This window comes from Hypanus sabinus (assembly GCF_030144855.1).
Source record: "Hypanus sabinus isolate sHypSab1 chromosome 24 unlocalized genomic scaffold, sHypSab1.hap1 SUPER_24_unloc_8, whole genome shotgun sequence".
Lineage (NCBI taxonomy): Eukaryota > Metazoa > Chordata > Chondrichthyes > Myliobatiformes > Dasyatidae > Hypanus > Hypanus sabinus.
This window is the reverse complement of record NW_026778951.1, coordinates 11,711-38,825: the sequence shown is the minus strand read 5'-3', so window position 1 is coordinate 38,825 and position 27,115 is coordinate 11,711. Positions and strand designations below refer to the sequence as shown.

The 27,115-nt window shown below is 49.6% G+C and overlaps 1 protein-coding gene across 3 annotated transcripts; it reads right to left on the bottom strand.

Annotated features, from left to right (window-relative positions):
• Positions 1–401: 401 nt before the first annotated feature.
• LOC132385537 (uncharacterized) lies at positions 402–26,530 on the bottom strand. Of its 3 annotated transcripts, none has more exons than XM_059957670.1 (5): positions 26,454–26,530; positions 23,020–23,250; positions 13,450–13,680; positions 13,121–13,372; positions 402–2,818 (listed from the first exon to the last, which is right to left on the bottom strand). In XM_059957670.1, exons 1-5 carry the CDS (start codon positions 26,485–26,487, stop codon positions 2,664–2,666), a joined length of 903 nt encoding a protein of 300 aa, XP_059813653.1. In that variant the 5' UTR covers positions 26,488–26,530; the 3' UTR covers positions 402–2,663. The 3 variants fall into 3 exon arrangements, with proteins under 3 accessions (XP_059813653.1, XP_059813652.1, XP_059813654.1); XM_059957669.1 differs by having other exon boundaries at positions 403–2,818; positions 13,121–13,375; XM_059957671.1 differs by having other exon boundaries at positions 404–2,791; positions 13,121–13,375.
• Between the last annotated feature and the right edge of the window lie 585 nt (positions 26,531–27,115).

Here is a 27,115-nt window from a genome sequence, read left to right as displayed (position 1 = left end):
TCTCCTATCAGATTCCCTCTTCTTTGGCCCTTTACCTCGTCCACCTATCACCTCCCTGCTTCTCACTGCATCCGCACTGCCCTTCCATCTTCCCTCCCCTTTGCCTGATCTCAGCTATCACCTGCCAGCTTGTACGTCTTGCCCCTCACTTTCTTCTGAGTTCTTTCCCCTTTCTTTCTCATCCTGATGAAGAACCTAGACCCATGTGAACTGTTCATTCCCCTGCTGGGTTCCTCCAGCATTGTGTGTGTGTTTCCAGAGTGGAAGATGTGGTTACATCATTGTTCCCCCACCCACCACAGACGCAGAAACTGACCACCGTTTTTGTATACAACTTGAAGTTTATTAGCAGGGAGGGTCTTCTAAAAGAGAGTAATAAAGTAGGTATGACTACAGGAACTAGACCATCACAAGAATGATGGGTTTATGAGAATGATCCCAGGAGCGAAAGAGTTAATGTATGGGGGGGGGTGTATGGGGTGTCTAAGGAGCGGTAGCATCTCTGGTGAGGGGGGCCTGCAGTGCCTTTTTTCAGGGCAGCTTGTCCACCTTTGGTCCACACCGGGCGCTCAGCTCTCACCGGTGGCTCCAAGTAGCCGTAACACCCGCAGCGGCCACACCCCAGTAAACCGTCTCAGCAGACGGGCCAAACCAGGTGAGGGCAGGTCTTCGAACCTCGGTAGGGGATCCGCCCGTCCCAGCACACGAAGTCTGGCCATGGCGGATCGAGCGGAGGAGACTGATTAACGGCCCAATGGTCAAGAAGGCAGGCCAGCAGGCGGCAGTGGAGCGCTAGGAGGCACAACAAGGCACCTAGACGTCCTGGTCATCCACTGCAGGAGGTATTGATCTCTTTAAACTCACCGGGCAGTGGGCAAAGGCAAACCATTGCTGTAACCTGCCATGAACATGATTTCCCAATATGACAGAGTGGCGTGGAGGGAAATCGTCCACCAACTGGAAATTCCAGATGCGACCTAACGACGATGATGAATGTATGGCTCTGGGCCTGTTCTTGCTGGAACTTAGAAGTACGAGGGGAAACCCATTGAAACTACTAGATGGAGTGGATGTGGAGAGGGTATTTCCGATAGTGTGTGTAACCCCCTGGGTCGCCTCAGGCTCGCTCAGCTCGTTCTCGTCTAGGGGGAGCAGCCTTCGGCCCCGCCAAACTGGGTAATCCGCTGGTGTGGATGCTGTGTGATGTCCCCGCCTCGCCCAAAAACAGACAGTACACCATAAGCGATTAAATGAGTACAATTTATAAAGGTTACTATAACTAAGTGATTAATAACGATACAGTATATATGAAGAGAAAAAATAAAGAACAGGCGCCAAACTTATCAAAGTCCAAACCACTTCGTGCACTACAGTTGGAGCTCAATTACTGAAGTCTTCTGGCCACCATTTGATCCCCAACGAACTCCTCGACTCGCAGCTCAGGACCCTCCGAACTCCTCTACTGTCCAAACAGCTCAGGACCCTCCGAGTGGTCACCCAAGCACATCTAGCTTCATCCCCCCTCCTTGGAGTACCTCCCGGCCTCGGATCCTCGCCCAGCTTACAGCATTGCGTCCTCTCTCTCGACCCCCTCATGCCGATCTCCCCAAAAGCCCGTCAACAAAAGCTTACAGACTCAAGAAAGAACATTAATCCCTATTTGGTTTACAAAGGAATACCATTCTCGTTATCAGTAAATTTTAACAAACAAGCTTCCAGCACTCTCTCGCAACAAAGAAACGTTCCTGCTTTTAACAAAACAAAGAAGCCCTTTCCCAACAGTAACAAAGAAAAAAAGAAGAAACCCCCTTTACATGTGGAAGTCTAGGACCAGAGGGCAAACCTCAGAATAAGGTTAAAACAAAAATGAGAAGCAATTTCATCAGGCTGAGGGTGGAATTCATTGCCACCTTCAGGATGTATCTGGGGACTGAGACTGAGAACGACGGGTTCTCAGTTGTTAAGGAGGTGGTGGGGAGAAGGAGTTTAACAGAACACAGAGAAAAGTTCAGCCAGGATTCGACTGGGAAGCAGTCATGACAATTGATGGCTCTGGGCCTAATTCTTCTCCGTTGTGTGATCTTCTGGCTTTGTCCTCTCTTCAATTCCAGAGATCTCCTTCTCCCCCCGCACCCCCGCTTATGTGCTGTAGGTCCTGAGGTTTAGTGGGCCAGGCCAGGTTGGAGGTTTCCACTACCTTCCTAACCTCCAACACACACCCTCAGTTCCTGAATTCCCCACCCCAAATTCCGATACCATGAAGGCTTCAGAACCCGCCACACTACCAGGTAGATGCAAAGGGCAAGAGTGTTGGATGCGGTAAGAGGAACTAATGAGGTCTGGTGCTCCCCTCCCCGCCATAACCCCTTGCGACGCAGAGACCCCTCTGCCAGCCCTTCCCACGACGCAGAGACCCCTCTGCCAGCCCTTCCCACGACGCAGAGACCCCTCTGCCAGCCCTTCCCACGACGCAGAGACCCCTCTGCCAGCCCTTCCCACGACGCAGAGAACCCTCTGCCAGCCCTTCCCACGACGCAGAGAACCCTCTGCCAGCCCTTCCCACGATGCGGAGACCCCTCTGCCAGCCCTTCCCACGATGCAGAGAGCACTGCATTTGAAAAACTGAGAGGCTAGATGGCTCGATTGGCTGCTGGACAGACCCATTAGCTGTCACCGGCCATATCTGCCTGGTTAATGATGACATTGGCATTCCCAATCTGCAAACCCATCAGCTCTTCAGTGATGATAGTCACATTACTCTCTTGGTCTTCGGCACTGCCCCGGGGATCTCCTGGCAAATTGGAGGGAGAGCAACAGTCTGAGAGAAATAAGACAAGCACAGAACAGGCCCATTGATTACATACTGACCAAGAACACCAATCACAGCTCTTTTGGAACAGCTATTTCCCTTCAACCATCTGGTTCCTAAACCAACTAGTACAATCCTATTCACTACCTGAGTACAGCAAAATTGTGACCAACGATCCCCACCATCTGTGCTAAGCCATCTTCTCACATCTCCCATCCGGAAGGAGGTACAGAAGCCTGAAGTCCCATGTCACCAGGTTCAGTAACACCTTCTTCCCTTGAATCATCTGGGTTCTTGACCCAATTAGCACAACCTTAATCACTACCTCAGCAATGAACACTACAGACCAAAATTGAAGAAGTGACCAAGGTGACTAGTGAGGGTGAGGTAATGGATGTTGTCCACATAGATTTCACTGAGGTGTTTGACAAGACCCCTCATGGAAGGCATGTCCAGAAGACTAAAATAGTGACTTGGCTGCTTGGATTCAGAATTGGCTTGCCCAGATAGAGGGTAGTGGTCAATGAGATTTATTTTGGTTGGAGGTTCATCACCAATGCCGGGACCTCAGTGGTGTTCAATAGGGATCTGTACTGGGACCTCTGCTGTTTGTGAAAGATATCAGTGATCTAGATGGAAATGTGGATATGTGAGTTAGTTAGTTCACAGATGACACGATAATTGGTAGAGTTTTAGTGTAGAAAGTCAACAAAGAATACAGTGGTACATCGTTCAGTTACAGATCTGCCAGAGAGTTGGCAGATGGAGCTTAACCTAGGCAAGTGTGAGGTGTTGCACTTTGGGAGGCCAAATGTGAAGTGACAGGACACAGTTAATGGCAGGACCCCTATCAGTGTTGATGTACAGAGGGATATCGGGGTCCAAGTCCACAATTCACAGTTGATAGGGTGGTAAAGAAGATGTACAGTACGCTTTCCTTCATTGGTCAGATGGGTGAGTACAAGAGGCGGGAAGTCCAGTTGCAGCTGTTTTAAGCTCTGGCCAGGCCTTTCTCAGCCTTATTGTTTTTATAGTCTGTGTTTTCATCTGTTCGTTCTTATTCTTTTGTGCGGAGAGGGGGATTTGGGGGCCAGTGTTGGGGGGCATTATGTGTAGGGCAGGGGTTCTTGTTGCACTTCATGTGGAGAAGGGGGTTTGAGCGTTTATGATCATGCTACCATTCTTTTTTTCTTGGTTTCGTGGCTATCTGGAGAAGAAGAATCTCAGAATTGTGTACAGTGTAATAAACAAGCCTTTGAACATTGAGTGAAGTTCTGGTCGGCCCCATTACAGGAAGTGTTTGGGGAAGGGAGGGCACTTTGGAGAGGGTGCAGAAGAGTGCTGTCTGGATTAGACGGCTTGAGCTACAAGGAGAGGTTGGACAAACTTGGGTTGAGTGGCAGAGGCTGAGGGGAGACTTGATAAAGGTTTATAGGATTACAAGATGGACATCCCATCCATCAGGGGTGAAGCCCTCCCACCATAGGAAAGCAGCTTTCCTGTGACAAGACTTCATGTCCGTTCCCCGTACACAATGTCCATCTCCCTCCGTTCCCCGTACTCAATGTCCATCTCCCTCCATTCCCAGTACACAATGTCCATCTCCCTCCATTCCCCATGCACAATGTCCATCTCCCTCCGTTCCCCGTACTCAATGTCCATCTCCCTCCATTCCCAGTACACAATGTCCATCTCCCTCCATTCCCCATGCACAATGTCCATCTCCCTCCATTCCCCATGCACAATGTCCATCTCCCTCCATTCCCCATACACAATGTCCATCTCCCTCCATTCCCCATACACAATGTCCATCTCCCTCCGTTCCCCGTACACAATGTCCATCTCCCTCCGTTCCCCATGCACAATGTCCATCTCCCTCATTTCCCCGTACACAATGTCCACTCCTCTACGTTTCCCGTACACAATGTTCATCTCCCTCCATTCCCCGTACACAATGTCCATCTCCCTCCATTTCCCCGTACACAATGTCCATCTCCCTCCATTCCCCGTACACAATGTCCACCTCCCTCCATTTCCCCGTACACAATGTCCATCTCCCTCCGTTCCCCGTACACAATGTCCATCTCCCTCCGTTCTATAGAACCATAGAAATTACAGCACAGGAAAAGGCCTTTTGGCCCTTCTTGGCTGTGCCGAATCATTTTTCTGCCTAGTCCCACTGACCTGCTCCTGGCCCATATCCTTCCATAAACCTCTCATTCACGTACCTGTCCAGTTTTTCTTAAATGTTCAAAGTGAGCCTGCATTCACCACTTCATCTGGCAGCTCATTCCACACTCCCACCACTCTCTGTGTGAAGAACCCCCCCTAATGTTCCCTTTAAACTTTTCCCCCTTCACCTTTAACCCATGTCCTCTAGTTTTTTTCCTCCCCTGGCTTTAGTGGAAAAAGCCTGCTTGCATTCAGTCTATCTATGCCCATCATATACCTCTATCAAATCACCCCTCATTCTCCTATGCTCCAGGGAATAAAGTCCTAACCTATTCAACCTTTCTCTGTAACAGTTTCTCAAGTCCCGGCAAATTCCTTGTAAACATTCTCTGCATTCTTTAAACCTTATTAATATCCTTCCTGTAATTTGGCGACCAAAACCGCACACAATACTCCAAATTCAGCCTCACCAATGCCTTGTACAACCTCACCATTACATTCCAACTCTTATACTCAATGCTTCGATTTATAAAGGCCAATGTCCCAAAAGCTCTCTTTACTACCCTATCTACCTGTGACGCCACTTTTAGGGAATTTTGTATCTGTATTCCCAGATCCCTCTGTTCTACTGCACTCCTCAGTGCCCTACCATTTACCTTGTATGTTCTACCTTGGTTTTTGCTTCCAACTTGCAATACCTCACACTTGCCTGTATTAAACTCCATCTGCCATTTTTCAGCCAATTTTCCAGCTGGTCCAGATCCCTCTGCAAGCTTTGAAAACTTTCCTCACTGTCCACTACACCTCCAATCTTTGTATCATCAGCAAATTTACTGATCCAATTTACCACATTATCATCCAGATCACTGATATAGATGACAAATAACAATGGACCCAGCACTGATCCCTGTGGCACACCACTAGTCACAGGCCTCCATGCAGAGCAGCAATCCTCCACTACCACTCTCTGGCTTCTCCCATTGAGCCAACGTCTAATCCAATTTACTACCTCACCCTGTATACCTGGTGACTGAATCTTCCTAACTAACCTCCCATGTGGGACCTTGTCAAAGGCCTTATTGAATTCCATGTAGACAACATCCACTGCCTTCCCTTCATCCGCTTTCCTTGTAACCTCCCTGAAAAACTCTAATAGATTTGTTAGACATGACCTATCACACACGAAGCCATGTTGACTCTCCCTAATAAGACCCTGTCTATTCAAATACTTGTAGATCCTATCTATTAGTACTCCTTCCAGTAATTTACCTACTACCGACTTCCAATTTACCAGTTTATAATTTCCCAGATTACTTTTAGAGCCTATTTTAAACAACGGAACAACATGAGCTATCCTCCAATCTTCCGGCACCTCACCCATAGATACCGACAATTTAAATATATCTGCCAAGGCTCCTGCAATTTCAACACTAGTCTCCTTCAAGGTCCGAGGGAATACCCTGTTAGGTCCTGGGGATTTATCTACTTTGATTTGCCTCAAGACAGCAAGCACCTCCTCCTCCTCAATCTGTGTAGGTTCCCTGTACACAATGTCCATTCCTCTCTGTTCCATATACACAATGTTCATCTCCCTCCGTTTCCCGTGCACAATGTCCATCTCCCTCTGTTCCCTGTACACAATGTCCATTTCCCTCCGTTTCCCGTACACAATGTTCATCTCCCTCCATTCCCGTTCACAATGTCCATTTCCCGTACACAATGTCCATCTCACTCCATTCCCCGTACACAATGTCCGTCTCCCTCCGTTTCCCGTACACAATGTCCATCTCCCTCCATTCCCGTTCACAATGTCCATTTCCCGTACACAATGTCCATCTCACTCCATTCCCCGTACACAATGTCCGTCTCCCTCCGTTTCCCGTACACAATGTCCGTCTCCCCCTATTCCCCGTACACAATATCCATCCCCCTCCGTTCCCCGTACACAATGTCCATCTCCCTCCATTCCCCGTACACAATGTCCATCTCCCTCCATTCCCCGTACACAATGTCCATCTCCCTCCGTTCCCCATACACAATGTCCGTCTCCCTCGGCTCCCCGTACACAATGTCCATCTCCCTCCATTCACTGTACACAGTGTCCATCTCCCTCCATTCCCCGTACACAATGTCCATCTCCCTCCATTCCCAGTACACAATGTCCATCTCCCTCCGTTCCCCGTACACAATGTCCATCTCCCTCCGTACCCCGTACACAATGTCCATCTCCCTCCGTTCCCCGTACACAATGTCCGTCTCCCTCCGTTCCCTGTACACAATGTCCATCTCCCTCCGTTCCCCGTACACAATGTCCGTCTCCCTCCGTTCCCCGTACACAATGTCCATCTCCCTCCATTCCCCGTACACAATGTCCGTCTCCCTCGGCTCCCCGTACACAATGTCCATCTCCCTCCGTTCCCCGTACACAATGTCCGTCTCCCACCATTCCCCGTACACAATGTCCAACTCACTTCATTTACACAAGGCCCATCTCTCTCCTTTCCCCGAACACAGTACCTATCTCCCTCTGTTCCCTTACACAATTTCCTCTCTTCCCCATGCACAATGTCCATATCTCTCTGTACCCTGTAGACAACGTCTATCTCCCTCCGTTCCCCGTACACAATGTCCGTCTCCCTCCGTTCCCCGTACACAATGTCCGTCTCCCTCCATTCCCCGTAGACAATGTCCGTCTCCCTCCATTCCCCGTAGACAATGTCCATCTCCCTCCATTCCCCGTACACAATGTCCGTCTCCCTCCATTCCCCGTACACAGTGTCCATCTCCCTCCATTCCCCGTACACAATGTCCATCTCCCTCCATTCCCCGTACACAATGTCCATCTCCCTCCGTTCCCCGTACACAATGTCCATCTCCCTCCGTTCCCCGTACACAATGTCCATCTCCCTCCATTCCCCGTACACAATGTCCATCTCCCTCCGTTCCCCGTACACAATGTCCATCTCCCTCCGTTCCCCGTACACATTGTCCATCTCCCTCCGTTCCCCGTACACAATGTCCGTCTCCCTCCGTTCCCCGTACACAATGTCCGTCTCCCTCCGTTCCCCGTACACAATGTCCGTCTCCCTCCGCTTCCCGTACACAATGTCCGTCTCCCTCCGTTCCCCGTACACAATGTCCGTCTCCCTCCGTTCCCCGTACACAATGTCCGTCTCCCTCCGTTCCCCGTACACAATGTCCGTCTCCCTCCGTTCCCCGTACACAATGTCCGTCTCCCTCCGCTCCCGTACACAATGTCCATCTCCCTCCGTTCCCCGTACACAATGTCCATCTCCCTCCGTTCCCCGTACACAATGTCCGTCTCCCTCCATTCCCCGTACACAATGTCCATCTCCCTCCATTCCCCGTACACAATGTCCGTCTCCCTCCGTTCCCCGTACACAATGTCCATCTCCCTCCGTTCCCCGTACACAATGTCCATCTCCCTCCGTTCCCCGTACACAATGTCCATCTCCCTCCGTTCCCCGTACACAATGTCCATCTTCCTCCGTTCCCCGTACACAATGTCCATCTACCTCCATTCCCCGTACACAATGTCCATCTCCCTCCATTCCCCATACACAATGTCCGTCTCCCTCCATTCCCCGTACACAATGTCCATCTCCCTCCGTTCCCTGCACACAATGTCCGTCTCCCTCCGTTCCCTGCACACAATGTCCATCTCCCCCCGTTCCCCGCACACAATGTCCATCTCCCTCCATTCCCCGTACACAATGTCCGTCTCCCTCCGTTCCCCGTACACAATGTCCATCTCCCTCCGTTCCCTGCACACAATGTCCGTCTCCCTCCGTTCCCCGCACACAATGTCCGTCTCCCTCCGTTCCCCGTACACAATGTCCATCTCCCTCCATTCCCCGTACACAATGTCCGTCTCCCTCCGTTCCCCGTACACAACGTCCATCTCCCCCCATTCCCCATACACAATGTCCATCTCCCTCTGTTCCCCGTACACAATGTCCATCTCCCTCCGTTCCCCGTACACAGTGTCCATCTCCCCCCATTCCCCGTACACAACGTCCATCTCCCCCCATTCCCCGTACACAATGTCCATCTCCCTCTGTTCCCCGTACACAATGTCCATCTCCCTCCGTTCCCCGTACACAGTGTCCATCTCCCCCCATTCCCCGTACACAACGTCCATCTCCCCCCATTCCCCGTACACAATGTCTGTCTCCCCCCGTTCCCCGCACACCCATGTGTCTGTCTCTGAACGTCTTACCACCTCTATCATATTTGCCTGCACCACTTCCGCAGGTAGCACATTCCAGACACCCATCACTTACTGGATAAAGAAACTCTTCTCCTGCACAAGTCCTCTGAGCTTTCCTCCTCTCTCCTTAAGTGCTGCCCCTCTGGTATTAGACACCTCCACCCTAACTGTGTACTCAATCTGTGCCTCTTACAATCTTATACACTTCTCTCACATCTCCCCCCAGCCTCTGCCACTGCAGAGAAAACAACCCAAATTTGTCCAGTCTCTCCTTGTAGCTCTCGCTCTCTAATTCAGGCAGCATCCCGGTGAACCTCTTCGACACCCTCTCCAAAGACGGAACATGAAGTTAAATGTGTTGAAAGAATAAGTAAATTTAGGAAGGACAACAAAATTCTAGGGGCGTATAGCCCGATGGGAGTTCGGGGAGCTGGGTTAAGCACAATAGGCAGCGATTTAAACAGAGAGAGGAGAAAAGGGTTAAAAATTCTATATCTGAATGCACGAAGTATCAGAAATAAGGCGGATGAGCTTGAAGCCCAGGTGCGAATGGGTAACTAAGATGTTGTTGGGATAACGGAGACATGGCTGCAGGGAGATCAGACCTGGGAAATTAATGTACAAGGGCATACGTGCTATCATAGGGACAGAAATGTGGGCAGAGGGGGTGGGGTGGCCCTGTTGGTGAGGAATGAGATTCAGTCCTTTGCAAGGGAGGACATAGGGTCAGGAGAAGTAGTGTCTGTGTGGATAGAACTGAGGAACAGTAAGGGCAAAAGGACCCAAATGGGTGTTGTCTACAGGCCACCAAACAGTAGCATGGATATTGGGTGCAAGTTGAATAGGGAGTTAACATTGGCATGTGGCAAAGGTAATGTTGCAGTAGTTATGGGGGATTTCAACGTGCAGGTGAACTGGAAGAATCAGGTTGGTGCTGGACCCCAGGATAGGGAATTTGTAGAGTGCCTACGGGATGCATTCTTGGAACAGCTTGTACGAGAGCCGACCAGGGACAAGACTATTCTGGATTTAGTGTTATGTAATGAACAGGATTTGATAAGCGATCTTGCAGTAAAGGAGCCATTAGGAGGTAGTGATCATAATATGCTAAGTTTTTATCTGCAATTTGAGAAGGATAAGGGCAGCTCGGAGGTGTCAGTGTTGCAGCTGAACAGGGGAAACTATGGAGCCATGAGGGAGGAGCTGGCCAAAGTTGACTGGACGGATAGCCTAGCAGAAAAGACAGTGGAACAGCAATGGCAGGTATTCTTGGGAATAATGCACAAGGTGCAAGATCAGTTCATCCCCCAGAGAAGGAAGGATTCAAAGGAGGGGAAAGGGGCCACAGTGGTTGACAAAGGAAGTCAGAGATTGCATAGCATTAAAAAAGGAAGTATGACAGAGCTAAAGTGAGTGGGAGGACAAATGATTGGGAAGTTTTTAAAGAACAACAGAACTTAACTAAAAAGGCAATACGGGGAGAAAAAATGAGGTACGAACGCAAGCTAGCCAGGAATATAAAGGAAGATAGCAAAAGCTTTTTTAGGTATGTGAAGAGAAAGAAGATAGTTAACAACAATGTTGGGCCCTTGAAGAATGAATTGGGTGAAATTGTTATGGGAAACAGAAATGGCAGAAGAATTTAATGAGTACTTTAGATCTGTTTTCACTAAGGAAGACACAAGCAATCGCCCAGATGTATGGATGGGCCAAGGACATAGGGTAACAGAGGAAATGAAACAGATTGACATTAGGAAGGAAACGGTGATGAGTAGACTGATGGGACTGAAGGCTGACAAATCCCCAGGTCCAGATGGTCTGCATCCTAGGGTACTAAAGGAGGTGGCCCTGGAAATTGCGGATGCATTGGTAATCATTTTCCAATGTTCCTTAGATTCAGGATCAGTTCCTGAGGATTGGAGAATGGCTAATGTTAACCCACTTTTTAAGAAAGGAGGGAGGGAGAAAACAGAGAACTATCGACTTGTCAGCCTGACATCGGTGGTGGGGAAGATGCTAGAGTCCATTATTAAGGATGAAATAGTGGCATATCTAGATAGCAGTGATAAGATTGGGCCGAGCCAGCATGGATTTACCAAGGGTAAATCATGCTTGACTAATTTATTGGAGTTTTTCGAGGATGTAACCAGGAAGTTAGACAAGGGAGATCCAGTGGATGTAGTGTACCTCGATTTTCAGAAGGCATTTGATAAGGTCCCATATAGGAGATTGGTGGGTAAAATCAAAGCTCAGGGCATCGGGGGGAAGACATTGACATGGATAGAAAACTGGTTGGCAGATAGAAAGCAAAGGGTAGCAGTGAATGGGTGTTTCTCGGAATGGCAGGTGGTGACTAGTGGGGTGCCACAGGGTTCGGTATTGGGACCACAGCTGTTTACAATTTACATCAACAATTTAGATGAAGGCATTGAGAATAACATCAGCAAATTTGCTGATGATACTAAGCTGGGTGAGTGGGCAGATAGTTGGCAGATGATGTTTAATGTGAATAAGTGTGAGGTTATCTTCTTTGGGAGTAAGAACAGGAAGGCAGATTATTATCTGAACGGTGTAGAGTTAGGTAAGGGAGAAATACAAAGAGATCTAGGAGTCCTTGTTCATCAGTCACTGAAGGTGAATGAGCAAGTGCAGCAGGCAGTGAAGAAGGCTAATGGAATGTTGGCCTTTATTACAAAGGGAATTGAGTACAAGAGCAAGGAAATCCTCTTGCATTTGTAAAGAGCCCTGGTGAGACCATACCTGGAGTATTGTGTACAGTTTTGATCTCCAGGGTTAAGGAAGGACATCCTGGCTATAGAGGAAGTGCAGCGTAGATTCACGAGGTTAATTCCTGGGATGTCTGGACTGTCTTACGCAGAGAGGTTAGAGAGACTGGGCTTGTACACGCTGGAATTAAGGAGATTGAGAGGGGATCTGATTGAAACATATAAGATTATTAAGGGATTGGACAAGATAGAGGCAGGAAATATGTTCCAGATGCTGGGAGAGTCCAGTACCAGAGGGCATGGTTTGAGAATAAGGGGTAGGTCATTTAGGACAGAGTTAGGGAAAAACTTCTTCTCTCAGAGAGTTGTGGGGGTCTGGAATGTACTGCCTCAGAAGGTAATGGAGGCCAATTCTCTGGATGCTTTGAAGAAGGAGCTAGATAGGTATCTTATGGATAGGGGAATCAAGGGATATGGGGACAAGGCAGGAACCGGGTATTGATAGTAGTTGATCAGCCATGATCTCAAAATGGCCGTGCAGGCTCGAAGGGCCAAATGGTCTACTTCTGCACCTATTGTCTATAAGACCACATCGCAAATAACTATTGTACAAGACATGGGAGCAAAATCAGGCCATTACCTCTGCTCCACCATTCCATCACGGCTGATGTATTTATTTTCCATCTCAACCCTATTCTCCTACCTTCACACCCTGACGAATCATGAACCTATCGAATTCCACTTTATATATAGCAAATGACTTGGTCTCCACAGCCATCTGTGCAAATGAATTCCACAGATTCATCACTCTCTGGCTAAAGAAATTCCTCATTCCTGTTCTAAACAGATGCCCTTCTTTCCTGAGGCTCCCAGATTCCTCTACTATGGAAGCATGTTCCCCACATCCACTCTATATAAGCCTTTCAGTACTTGATAGGTTTCAATAAGATTCCGCCCCCCCCCCCCCCGCAATCTTCTAAACACCAACAAACATTCCCGTTTGAGCCCAGAGCCATCAAACATTCCTCATACGTTAACCTTTTCATTCCTGGGATCATTCTCGTGAAATTCCTCTAAACCCTCTCCAATGTCAATATATCCTTTCTTAGATAACTGGCTCAAAACTGCTCACAGTGCTCCAAGTGTAGAAGTATTATATCTTTGCTTTAATATACCAGTCACCTGTCTGGGCGTTGTCCCCAGGGTCTCCTCTCCACGGCATGTTGCTGCCTTCCCCTTGCATAATGTTTCCTGATCCCACCTGTACGTAGCTCGCTCCTCCTTGCACGTGGGTGGTGATGTAATTGGAGGTGGTCCCCGCTTGCTGGTAGGTAGTGTTCAAATTTCCCAGGACGAAGAAATTGGTCACGTTTGTCTGGGACTGGCCCGAGTTCCTTCTCTCCCCTCCCACCTCATTCCAGGTGACCGCAGGACCTACTAAAGATGAACCTTGGTAATGTGTGATGACAATAAATGAGAATTAATGGTCTCCGACTGATAGGATTGCTCACCTCTCGACCCTGCCCCTCGCTCCTCACCGGTGTTCACATTCACCTCGTCCTCCTCAGCTAACTTCCAAAGCTTCCCTCCCACCTTCTGCACCCTGCCCTCCTCGGAGAGCTGGTAGAGACAGCGCTGGACGGCCGCCTTCTTGCAGCCCAGCAGCCGGGACAGGTTCAGGGCCGAGATCGGTTCTGTTCCCTTTAGTTCTGACAGGACCTTGGCTCTGTCGGCTTGCGATTCTGGAGAGAGAAAGGAGTCAGGTGAGGGTTATATTGCACCTTACCCCTCCACCGCTTCCTCCCTCCTGTCTTCACCCCCACTCATCTCCTGTCTCACACCACACTCCCTCAGACACACCACTCATCCACTACTTCCTCACCCACATCTTCTCCACTCACCACACCTCCTTCCCCCCACTTTAGAGAACAGAACAGCACAGGAAAAGGCCCTTCAGCCCATCATTTGACTCTAATGGCGGCTCCAAACAGCAGCTGAGGTGTGGATTACAAATGACAGCAGGAGATGGAAAAGGCGTGTCAGAGGGCAATGTCATGATAATCACTGGGGATTTTAACTTAAAAGTGGATTTAGATCTCTGGCTATAAACTTAATTTACATAAGAGTGAACTTCTCCCAATTAATAAAGAAGCACAAGAACTAACATTTCATGATCTCCCTTTTAAAGTAGTCCATAATCAATTTACTTATCTTGGAATTACAGTCACAAGGAAGTTTAAAGATCTCTTTTGTGAAAACTTTGCCAATCTTTCATATACTATAAAACAGAGTCTGGTACAATGGTCACCACTATCTATGTCTTTGGTAGGTCGTATTAATGTTGTTAAAATGTATGTTCTCCCCAAATTTTTATACCTATTTCAATCTATCCCAATTTTTATTCCTAAATCTTTTTTTGATTCCTTAGACTATTATTTTGTCATATCTGTGGCAGAATAAGCGTGCTAGAATTAATAAAATCCATCTCCATAATCTAAAAAAGAGGGTGGCATGGCTTTATCTAACTTTCGTTTATATTATTGGGCAGCTAATATACGTTGTGCTACCTTCTGGTCTTTCTTCTATGGCCAACCCGAGTGCCCTAACTGGGTGGCGATGAGCTGAGCTCCACCAAAGAATTATCTATCTCTGCACTTCTTGGCTCTGCACTCCCTAGTAGTCTGCCCAGATCAATAGCTAATCCTCTTGTTAGACACACTTTGCGTATATGGGCTCAGATCAGGAAATGCTATGGTTTCCAGGAGTTTTCCGTTTCCAGCCCTATTGCTCATAATCACCTTTTTTTACCTACTACATACGATTCAGCATTCCAGGTTTGGTATAGGAAGGGCATTAGACATTTTGAAGATCTTTTCATTGATAATCGCTTCGCTTCTTTTCAGCAGCTCTCTGTTAAGTTCAATCTGCCCAATGCTCATTTTTTCAGATATCTCCAAATCCGACACTTTATTGCTCCTTTAATTCCTAACTTTCCTGAAATGCCTGCGAAAAATGCTATGGACCTATTTCTTTCCATGAATCCACTAGAAAAAGGCTTAATATCAATCATCCGAGATAAACTAGAGGCCTTACGACGGGCCCCCATGGATAAAATCAAAATGGCCTGGGAGTAGGATTTAAATATCTCCTTATCTGAGGAGAGCTGTGATTCAGTTCTCAAATCGGTTAACTCAACCTCTCTTTGTGCTCGCCACTGCCTTTTACAGTTTAAGATTGTTCAAAGAGCCCATTTGTCTAAATCTAAACTATCTCGATTCTACCCTAGCGTTAGTCCGCTCTGTGATAAATGCAAGAGGGGCGTGGCCTCTCTCATCCATATGTACTGGTTCTGTCCTAGCTTGGAGAAATTCTGGAAAGATGTCTTCAGTACGTTATCGGGTATTCTGAATCAGCACCTAGAACCAAACCCCTTAATTGCTCTGTTCGGTTTTTGGGGCGAGACAGATTTATGTCTGGGTCCGACCAAATGCCGAATATTATCCTTTGCCTCTCTCCTGGCTAGACGCTTGATCCTCCTCAGATGGAGAGATGTTGCCCCGCCCACTCATGCTCAATGGCTTAACGACATCATGGCCTGTTTGGACCTCGAAAAAATTCATTATTCAGTTCTCAATTCGGATCTAAAGTTCCATAAGGTCTGGGGACCTTTTATCGAGTACTTTCATAACCTTCCTCTTGACTAGGGTTTTTTTTTCTTTTCGGTCCCTTGCTTTCAGCTCCTTTTTTTTCTGGTAGAAGGCATTATTACCCTCTGTTGCTAAGTGTATTCACAGTCTGGGAGTTTGGCTGTCCTGACTTATACTCTCTATATTGTGTTGTGGTTGGTCTGGAGTTGCTGTTGTTTTTTCTTGTGTTGTGGGGCTTGGGGAGGACACTAAGCTTACTTGTCTTTAATTCAGGTGCTTTTTTTTTTGCTAAATTCTCTTCCTTTGTAGCATATTGTTATTGTATGCTTAATTTTGCACTGTTTTAATGTTCCTCATTGGGATTTGGTTTTTAATTTGTAAAATGTTTTGAAAAACTAATAAAAAAAAAGTGGATTTGGAAAACCAGGCCAGTTCTGGACCTCAAGAGAGAGAATTTGTAGAATGTCTAAGGGATGGCTTTTTAGAACAGCTTGTTGTTGAGCCCACTTGGGGATCGGCTGTGCTGGACTGGGTGTTGTGTATTGATCCGGTGGTGATAAGGAACCCCTAGGGAACAGTGGTCACAATATGATCAAGTTCACTTTGAAATTTGAGAAGGAAAAACTAAATTCCAATGTGTCAGTATTTCAGTGGAATAAAGGAAATTACAATGGCAGGAGAGGGGAACTGGCCAGGGTTGACTGGAACGGGACACTAGCAGGAAGGACAGCAAAGCAGCAATGGCTGGAGTTTCTGTGAAAAATGAGGGAAGAGCAAGACAGATATATTCCAAATAAGAAGGAATTTTCAAAGGGAAGAAGGACATTACCATGGCTGACAAGTGAAGTCAGAGCCAAAGTAAAAGCAAAAGAGAGGGCAACTTGGAAGTCAAAGCTAGTGGGAAGATAGAAGACTGGGAAACTTTTAAAAACTTGCTGAAGGAAACTAAGAAGGTCATAAGGACGAATTATGAAAGGAAGCAGGCGACTAATATCAAAGAAGATACTAAAAGATTTTTAAGTATATAAAGGGCAAAAGAGAGTTGTGGGTAGATATAGGACCAATAGAAAATGACGCTGGAAATGTGTATTTTGCATCAGTTTTCACAGTGGAAGACATCTGCAGTATACCAGATGTGAAGTTTGTGCAGTGAAAACTACGACTGAGAAAGTGCTCAGGAAGCTTAATGGTCTGAGGGTGAATAAACCTCCTGGACCTGACAGAATGCACCCTCGGGTTCTGAAGGGAGCGGCTGGAGAGATTTGGTGCATTAATAATGATCCTTCAAGAATCAATAGATTCTGGCATTGTACCGGATGACTGGAAAATTGCAAATGTTACTCCACTGTTTGGGAGGCAGCAGAAAGGAAACTATAGACCTGTTAGCCTGATATCAGTGGTTGGGAAGTTGTTGGAATCGATTGTCAGGGATGACATTACCAAGTACCTGGAGGCACGTGACAAGATAGGCCAAAGCCAGCATGGTTTCATGAAAGGAAAATCCTGCCTGATAAACATACTACAAGTGTTTGTGGAAATTACAAGCAGGGTAGACAAAGGAGATGCAGTAGGCGTTGTGTACTTGGATTTTCAGAAGGCTTTTGACAAGGTGCCACACATGAAGCTGCTTAGTAAGATAAGATCCTATGGAATTACAAGGGAGTTACTAGCATGGGTGAAGCATTGGCTGGTTGGCAGAAAACAGAGATTGGGAATAAAGGGATCCTATTCTGGCTGGCTGCTGGTTACCAGTGAAGTTCCGCAGGGGTTGATGTTGAGACCGCTGCTTTTTATGGTATTTGTCAATGATTTGGACTATGGATTTGTTGCTAAATTTGCCGATGATACAAATATAGGTGGAGGAGCAGGTAGTGTTGAGGAAACAGAGAGGCTGCAGAGAGACTCAGATAGTTTAGGGGATGGGCAAAGAAGTGGCAACTGAAATACAATGTTGGAAAGTGTATGGTCATGCACTTTGGTGGACGAAATAAACGGGCAGACTATTATTTAGATGGGGAGAGAATTCAAAATGGAGAGATGCAAAGGGACTTGGGAGTCCTTGTGCACGATACCCTAAAGATTAACCTCCAGGTTGAGTTGGTGGTGAAGAAGGTGAATGCAATGCTTGAATTCATTTCTGGAGGTAAAGAATATAAGACCATAAGATACAGGAGTACAATTAGGCCATCTGGCTCATCGAGTCTGCTCCACTATTCAATCACAGCTGATCCTTTATTCTATCTCCTCCTCAACCCCAGTTCCCGGCCTTCTCCCCGGAACCTTTGATGTCGTGTCCAACGAAGAACCTATCAATCTCTGCCTTAAATACACCCAATGATCTGGCCTCCACATCTGCATGTGGCAATAAATTTTGAAGGGCCTGTCCTGTGCTGTATTGTTCAGAAATTTCTCCAAATCTGTTATAAATGGACAACCTTCTTTCCTGAGGCTGTGCCCTCTTGTCCTAGACTCTCCCACCATGGGAAATATCCTTTCCACATCTACTCTGTCATGGTCTTTCAACATTTGAAAGGTTTCAATGAGATCCCCCCTCATCCCTCTAAATTCCAGTGAGTACAGATCCAAAGCCATCAAACGTTCCTCATATGATAACCCTTCCATTCCCGGAATCATCCTTGTGAAACTCCTCTCCAACTTCTTCTAAGATGAGGGGCCTAAAAATGCTGAAGGTGAGCCCTCACTAGTGCCTTATAAAGCCTCAACATCACACCCTTGCTCCCATATTCTAGAGTTCTTCAAATGAACAAACATGACTCTTGCCTTCCTCACGACCAACTCAACCTACAAGTTAACCTTCTGGGTGTTCTGCACAAGGATCCCCAAGTCCCTCTGCATCTCAGATTCCTGGATTTTCTCCCCACTTAGAAAATAATCTGCACATTTATTTCTACTACCTAAGTGCATGAGCATGCATTTTCCAAAGCCTGCTGGGATGTGACATTGAGGCTCAATAAGGCACTCAATAAGTGAGACCACACTTGGGAGTACTGTGTGCAGTTTTGGGCTCCTTATCTTAGAAAAGATATACTGACATTGGAGAGGGTTCAGAGAAGGTTCACGAGAATGATTCCAGGAATGAGAGGGTCTGGCAGCTCTTGGGCTGTATTCCCTGGAGTTCAGGAGAATGAGAGGGGATCTCACAGAAACATTCCAAATGTTAAAAGGCCTGAACAGATTAGATGTGGCAAAGTTATTTCCCATGGTAGGGGATTCTAGGACAAGAGGACGTGATTTCAGGATTGAAGGACATTTCAGGATTTAGAACAGAGATGCGGAGAAATTACTTCAGTCAGAGGGTGGTAAATCTGTGGAATTTGTTGCCACAAGTGGCTGTGGAGGCCAAGTCATTGGGTGCATTTAAGACACAGATAGATAGGTTCCTGATTAACCAGGGAATCAAGGGGTATGGGGAGAAGGCAGGGGAGTGGGGATGACAGGAAGAACTGGATCAGCCTATGATTGAATGGCGGAGCAGGCTTGATGGGCCGAGTGGCCTACTTCTGCTCCTATACCTTATGGTCTTAAGTTGAGCAGAGCTAATTACACACTTAACCCCTCATGAATTAATTATTTCTGCCTACAAATTATTTCATCCTCCATACAGAGTCCATCTTCCTCAAGTTTTACATACACAGTGTTAACCTCCCTCCATGTCACCGTACACAATGTCCATCTCCCTTCATTCCCCGTACACAATGTCCATCTCCCTCCATTTCCCCGTACACAATGTCCATCTCCCTTCATTCCTCGTACACAGTGTCCATCTCCCTTCATTCCCCATACAGTCCATCTCCCTCCATTTCCCCGTACACAGTGTCCATCTCCCTTCATTCTCTGTACACAGTGTCCACCTCCCTCTGTTCCCCGTACACTGTGTCCATCTCCCTCCATTCCCCGTACACAATGTCCATCTCCCTTCATTCCCCATACACAGTGTCCATCTCCCTTCATTCCCCATACACAGTGTCCATCTCCCTTCATTCCCCATACAGTGTCCATCTCCCTCCATTTCCCCGTACACAGTGTCCATCTCCCTTCATTCCCCGTACACAGTGTCCACCTCCCTCCGTTCCCCATGCACAATGTCCATCTCCCTCCGTTCCCCGTACACAATGTCCATCTCTCTCCGTTCCCCGTACACAATGTCCATCTCCCTCCATTCTCCATACACAATGTCCATCTCTCTCCGTTCCCCGTACACAATGTCAATCTCTCTCCGTTCCCTGTACACAATGTCCATCTCCCCCCATTCCCCATACACTGTGTCCATCTCCCTCCATTCCCCGTACACAATGTCCATCTCCCTCCATTCCCCATACACAATGTCCATGTCCCTCTGCTCCCCGTACACAATGTCCATCTCCCTCCATTCCCCGTACACAAAGTCCGTCTCCCTCCATTCCCCGTACACAAAGTCTGTCTCCCTCCATTCCCCGTACACAATGTCCGTCTCCCTCCATTCCCCGTACACAATGTCCATCTCCCTCCATTCCCCGTACACAATGTCCATCTCCCTCCGTTCCCCGTACACAATGTCCATCTCCCTCCATTCCCCGTACACAATGTCCATCTCCCTCCATTCTCCGTACACAATGTCCATCTCCCTCCATTCCCCGTACACAATGTCCATCTCTCTCCGTTCCCCATACACAATGTCAATCTGTCTCCGTTCCCTGTACACAATGTCCATCTCCCCCCATTCCCCGTACACAATGTCCATCTCCCCCCATTCCCCATACACAATGTCCATCTCCCTCTGTTCCCCGTACACTGTGTCCATCTCCCTCCATTCCCCGTACACAATGTCCATCTCCCTTCATTCCCCGTACACAATGTCCATCTCTCTCCGTTCCCCGTACACAATGTCAATCTCTCTCCGTTCCCCGTACACAATGTCCATCTCCCCCCATTCCCCGTACACAATGTCCATCTCCCTCCGTTCCCCGTACACTGTGTCCATCTCCCTCCGTTCCCCGTACACAGTGTCCATCTCCCTTCATTCCCCGTACACAGTGTCCACCTCCCTCCGTTCCCCATGCACAATGTCCATCTCCCTCCGTTCCCCGTACACAATGTCCATCTCTCTCCGTTCCCCATACACAATGTCCATCTCCCTCCATTCCCCATACACAATGTCCATCTCCCTTCATTCCCCGTACACTGTGTCCATCTCCCTCCATTCCCCGTACACAATGTCCATCTCCCTTCATTCCCCATACACAGTGTCCATCTCCCTTCATTCCCCATACACAATGTCCATCTCTCTCCGTTCCCCATACACAATGTCAATCTCTCTCCGTTCCCTGTACACAATGTCCATCTCCCCCCATTCCCCATACACAATGTCCATCTCCCTCTGTTCCCCGTACACAATGTCCATCTCCCTCCATTCCCCGTACACTGTGTCCATCTCCCTCCATTCCCCGTACACAATGTCCATCTCCCTTCATTCCCCATACACAGTGTCCATCTCCCTTCATTCCCCATACACAGTGTCCATCTCCCTTCATTCCCCATACAGTGTCCATCTCCCTCCATTTCCCCGTACACAGTGTCCATCTCCCTTCATTCCCCGTACACAGTGTCCACCTCCCTCCGTTCCCCATGCACAATGTCCATCTCCCTCCGTTCCCCGTACACAATGTCCATCTCTCTCCGTTCCCCATACACAATGTCAATCTCTCTCCGTTCCCTGTACACAATGTCCGTCTCCCTCCATTCCCCGTACACAAAGTCTGTCTCCCTCCATTCCCCGTACACAATGTCCATCTCCCTTCATTCCCCGTACACAATGTCCATCTCCCTCCATTCCCCGTACACAATGTCCATCTCCCTCCGTTCCCCGTATACAATGTCCATCTCCCTCCATTCCCCGTACACAATGTCCATCTCCCTCCATTCCCCGTACACAATGTCCATCTCCCTCCATTCCCCGTACACAATGTCCATCTCCCTCTGTTGCCCATACACAATGTCCAACTCCCGTCCGTTTCCTGCTCATCTATGTGTCTGTCTAACAGCACCTGATCCACCTCTATCATATCTGCTGCCACCCCCATGCCTGCGGGTATACTCTTGGCATCCCTCTCTCCTTAAATGCATTTCCTCTGGTACTCGACGTTTGAATCTTGGGGAGAAAGGTGCTTTCTGTCCCCTCTGTACGTGCATCTCGTAATCTTATAAACCCTGAGAAAGTCTCTCCTCAGCCTCCACAGCTCCAGGGAAAACAACCCAAGTTTGTCCGATGTCTCCTTGTTACTAACCCAGGCAGCATCCTCGTGCACCTCTTCTGCCCCCTGTCCAAAGCGTCCCCTCTCCACCGGTCCTGTAATGGGGAGACCAGAACTGCACACAGTACTCCAGGAACGGACAGACCGGAGTTTTATACGGCTGCAACGAGACTTCCCGACTCTTGTACTCAACTCTCGACTGACGAAGGGAATTGTGTCGTATGTCTTCTTTGCCGTCATGTCTACTTGGGCAGGGGAATCTGGAACTTCCTCTCTACATCAACAGTCCTGTCCTTAACTGCCTCTTTACGTTTGACCTCTGAAAGTGCCTTAATGCTGCTGGTGGTGGTGTTGATTAAATGCTCCCACTACCTCGTAAATGCTCCCAATGGCTTGCGTCTCAACTAGCTTCTAACAACCGTCCATTTCCTGGCCTTCACATGTGGCTGAGCTGTAACGCCTGCCGGAATCCTTTCTACTGACAGACAGAAGAGGCAAATGCGGGTTGCTGGTGCCTTCAAACCACTCACTTCAGGCAGATGGGGCTCGTCAGCCAGGGCTGGCAGCTCATCTGGAAGGAAAACTCTGATCTTGAACCTCCGCTGCCTTGTAGGTTTGTGAGTCAACCCTGAGATAAATTGGAGCAGGCAGTCCTGCTTTCCTCTGGGTTCATCAGATGCGTGGCGGCAGGGGCAACTGCCTGCTCTCCATGTCGTACTGTCCAGGCTCGTGTATCTGGACAGCTAGGATGCCACATCCGTGGTCAACCCTGACTGATGGGGGCCTCAGCTCAGCCTCTCACTTGTCCAGGTTAAATACCATCTGCTATTTCTCTGCCCATCTCTGTAACTGATGCTTTGGCAATATTCTACACTGTCTACAACTCCACCAATTCTTGTGTCGTCTGAAGACTGACCAACCTTTCTGCCCACATTCTCCTTCTGCTACCGTTATGTCCTTCCTTCCCTCCCACCATCCACTTACTTCCTCTCCTCTTTCCCATCTTCCCTCCGCATTCCTCGCATTCCACCCTCCCGCCTCCCACTCACTCTTCTCTCTCCTCTACCCTATCCCTCACTGCCCCTCCCTCCTCACCATTTCTCCCCTCCCCACTGCCCAAGAACTATTCCCCAGTGGAGTGGGGCACTGTACATTGGGAAGGAGGGAGATTGGGGTCACTCACCTATTGGAGGTGGCCCTCGTTCCTCACCGGTGTTCCCATTCACCTCGTCCTCCTCAGCTAACTTCCAAAGCTTCTCTCCCACCTTCTGCACCCTGCCCTCCTCGGAGAGCTGGTAGAGACAGCGCTGGACGGCCGCCTTCGTGCAGCCCAGCAGCCGGGACAGGTTCAGGGCTGAGATCGGTTCTTTTCCCTTCAGTTCTGACAGGATCTCGGCTTTGTCGGCTTGCGATTCTGGAGGGAGAAAGGAGTCAGGTGAGGGTTACATTGCATCAACCAAGAACCAATCCCTCTCCCTCTCTCACCCTCCCCTACCTTCCCCTCCTATCCCCACCTTCCCCTCCTTCTCCCCATCTTGTCCTCACCCTCTCCCCACCTCTCCACTCCCTGTCTCACCTTCCATCTCCACCCTCTCCTTCCCTACTTTGTCTGAACCTATTCTCCATCTCCACTTCTCTTTGCTCCCCCCTTTTCTCTCTCTTCTCTCTCCCTCTCTATTCCCCACATCCATCCTTTCCTCCTCCTCTCTCTCAATCCCAGTTTGCTCCTTGCCTCCCTACTCCCTCCTATCCCCAATCTTCCCCCTCCCCTCCCCCCTGCTCCACGCACTCACACGGTCCCCCACGTAACTCCCTGTGGGGGGGGGGGGAGTTTGGGAAGGAGGACACAGATGAGTGTCACACACTGGCAACCAGTCTCCTTCCCCTCATCATCACCCAGAGCTTTCCCCTCTCCCCACTGCCCATGGCTTTCAATCCCTCTAGAACAGTGTGACCCTGGGGTGCGGGGACATGGTTCCCAGAAGGTGGAGTCACAGGTAGACAGACAATAGGTGCAGAAGTAGGCCATTCAGCCCTTCTAGCCAGCACCGCCATTCACTGTGATCATGGCTGATCATACACAATCAGTACCCCGTTCCTGCCCTCTCCCCATATCCCTTGACCCCGCTATCTATAAGAGCTCTATCTAACTCTCTCTTGAATGCATCCAGAGACTTGGCCTCCACTGCCTTCTGGGGCAGAGCATTCCACATATCCACCACTCTCTGGGTGAAAAAATTTTTCCACATCTCTGTTCTAAATGGCCTACCCCTTATTCCTAAACTGTGGCCTCTAGTTCTGGACTCACCCATCAGCGGGAACATGCTTCCTGCCTCCAGCATGTCCAATCCCTTAATAATCTTATATGTTTCAATCAGATCCCCTCTCATCCTTCTGAATTCCAGTGTATACAAGCCCAGTCACTCCAATCTTTCAACATTTGACAGTCCCGCCATTCCGGGAATTAACCTACGCTGCACTCCCTCAATAGCAAGAATGTCCTTCCTCAAATTCGGAGACCAAAACTGCACACAATACTCCAGGTGGGGTCTCACCAGGGCCCTGTACAGCTGCAGAAGGACCTCTTTACTCCTATACTCAATTCCTCTTGGTATAAAGGCCAGCATGCCATTAGCTTTCTTCACTGCCTGCTGTACCTGCATGCTTGCTTTCATTGACTGATGTACAAGAACACCTAGATCTCGTTGTACTTCCCCTTTTCCTAACTTGACTCCATTTAGATAGTAATCTGCCTTCCTGTTCTTGCCACCAAAGTGGATAACCTCACAGTTATCCAAATTAAACTGCATCTGTCATACACTTGCCCACTCACCCAACCTGCATTCTCATAGCATCCTCCTGACATTTCACACTGCCACCCAGCTTTGTGTCATCAGCAAATTTGCTAATGTTACTTTTAATCCCTTCATCTAAATCAGAGACCCTGGGGAGTGTCGTAAAACAGAGGGACCCTGGGGTATGGGGACATAGTTCCCTGAAAGTGGAGTCTCAGGTAGCCAGGGCAGTGAAGAAGGTGTTTACCACTCTGCCCTTCATCAGTCAGGGCACAGAGTACAGGAGTTGGGACGTTATGTTGATGTTGTACAAGACATTGGTGAGGCCACACTTGGAGTATTGTGTTCAGTTCTGGTCGCCCTGCCATTGAGGAAAGATGCCATTGAGCTGGGAAGAGTACAAAGGAGATTTACCAGGATGTTACTGGGGTTTGGGGACTGAGTTATGGAGAGAGATTGGGACTTTATTCCTTGGAGTGTAGGAGACACCCTACAGAGGTGTATAAAACCATGAGGGGCACAGGTAGGGTGAACGTGCAGAGTCTTTTTCCCCAGGGTTGGGCAATCAAGAACACAGGTTGGGCACAGGTTTAAGGTGAGGGGGAGGGAGGTTTAATAGGGACCTGAGAGGCAACTTTTACACCTGGAGGATGGTCCGTCTATGGAACGAGCTGCCAGAGGAAGTGATTGAGGGAGGAACATTAACGATATTTAAAAGGCAGATAGGAACAGTTACGGGGCAAACGGCACCGGCTCAGATAGGGCTTCTTGGTAGGGTCGAATGGCCTGTTTTCATGCTACTGCTCTGGGATGGGAGTTTCCGCCGCTTCAGGCAGGAGAGTGAAACGAAAGTGAAAGAGGCCGTCTTCCTCTGTCCTGACAACCACCGCGGGTCGGCAGCGTCCGTGGCCCCGGGTTTAACCCGGGATGTTCACTCGGCGAGCCTCACTCCCCGGAATCTGTGTCCCCCAGAATCAGTCCCGGTAACCGGCGCCCCGTCCCCCCGCCAGAATCATCCCGGTTACCGGCGCCACGTCCCCCCGCCAGAATCAGTCCCGGTTACCGGCGCCACGTCCCCCCGCCAGAATCAGTCCCGGTTACCGGCGCCACGTCCCCCCGCCAGAATCAGTCCCGGTTACCGGCGCCACGTCCCCCCGCCAGAATCAGTCCCGGTTACCGGCGCCACGTCCCCCCGCCAGAATCATCCCGGTTACCGGCGCCACGTCCCCCCGCCAGAATCAGTCCCGGTTACCGGCGCCACGTCCCCCCGCCAGAATCAGTCCCGGTTACCGGCGCCACGTCCCCCCGCCAGAATCAGTCCCGGTTACCGGCGCCACGTCCCCCCGCCAGAATCAGTCCCGGTTACCGGCGCCCCGTCCCCCCGGCAGAATCAGTCCCGGTTACCGGCGCCACGTCCCCCCGCCAGAATCAGTCCCGGTTACCGGCGCCCCGTCCCCCCGGCAGAATCAGTCCCGGTTACCGGCGCCACGTCCCCCCCGCCAGAATCAGTCCCGGTTACCGGCGCCCCGTCCCCCCGCCAGAATCAGTCCCGGTTACCGGCGCCACGTCCCCCCGCCAGAATCAGTCCCGGTTACCGGCGCCCCGTCCCCCCGGCAGAATCAGTCCCGGTTACCGGCGCCACGTCCCCCCGCCAGAATCAGTCCCGGTTACCGGCGCCCCGTCCCCCCGGCAGAATCAGTCCCGGTTACCGGCGCCCCGTCCCCCCGGCAGAATCAGTCCCGGTTACCGGCGCCACGTCCCCCCGCCAGAATCAGTCCCGGTTACCGGCGCCCCGTCCCCCCGGCAGAATCATCCCGGTTACCGGCGCCACGTCCCCCCGGCACTCGAGCATCCATGTCCGTCCGCCGAAGACACCGAGTGAATGCGCTGCTCCTCCCGCTTGCTGAACCGGGCTGGTGCGGACCCGCCCACGGGGCGGGACAGCGTCTCACTACCGCTCCGCAAACCGGGCTCAGGGCGGGGATACGGGCTGAAGGGCTGTGGGGTAGTGAGGGGTTGGGGCGAGGTAGGGAGTGGAGGTGTGGGCTTGGGGGTGAAGGAGTGGACGTAAGGGATGAAGAGGAGGGGCTTGAGGGGGATGGAGATGCGGGGTTGAGGGGTATGAAGGTAATGGAGGTGAGGGGATGGGGATGCAGAGGAGGGGGATGAGGAAGAAGAGGATGGGGTAGGGGTTAATGGTGGGAGGATGATGCGGTGAAGGAGGAATAGTGGAGTGGGGATGGAGGGTGATAGGGAGAGGGTGTGGGGGTGATGGGGCAGTGAGGAAGGTCAAGGGGGATGGAGGTGAGGGGGTGGAGAGGAAGGGTGTGAGGGGATGTGGGGATGGGGATGTGGAGGAGGGGTATGAGGAAGAGGGTGGGGAAGGGGAGGATGATGGGGTGAGGGGGATGTGGGGGGTGTGGTAGAAGGTGATGGGGAGGGGTCGGATTGGGGAAGGGGTGACGGGGAGGGAATGGGGAATGA

What these genes read in the sequence shown, in the direction of transcription:
- LOC132385537 (XM_059957669.1), bottom strand. Translation starts at nt 26,487, where the DNA reads ATGGATGCTCGAGTGCCGGGGGGACGTGGCGCCG. An exon ending in ACGAGGGCCACCTCCAATAG is followed by an intron (nt 13,681 to 23,019) that starts GTGAGTGACCCC and finishes TTCTCTCTCCAG; the next exon opens with AATCGCAAGCCGACAGAGCC. An exon ending in GCGAGGGGCAGGGTCGAGAG is followed by an intron (nt 13,376 to 13,449) that starts GTGAGCAATCCT and finishes GTTCATCTTTAG; the next exon opens with TAGGTCCTGCGGTCACCTGG.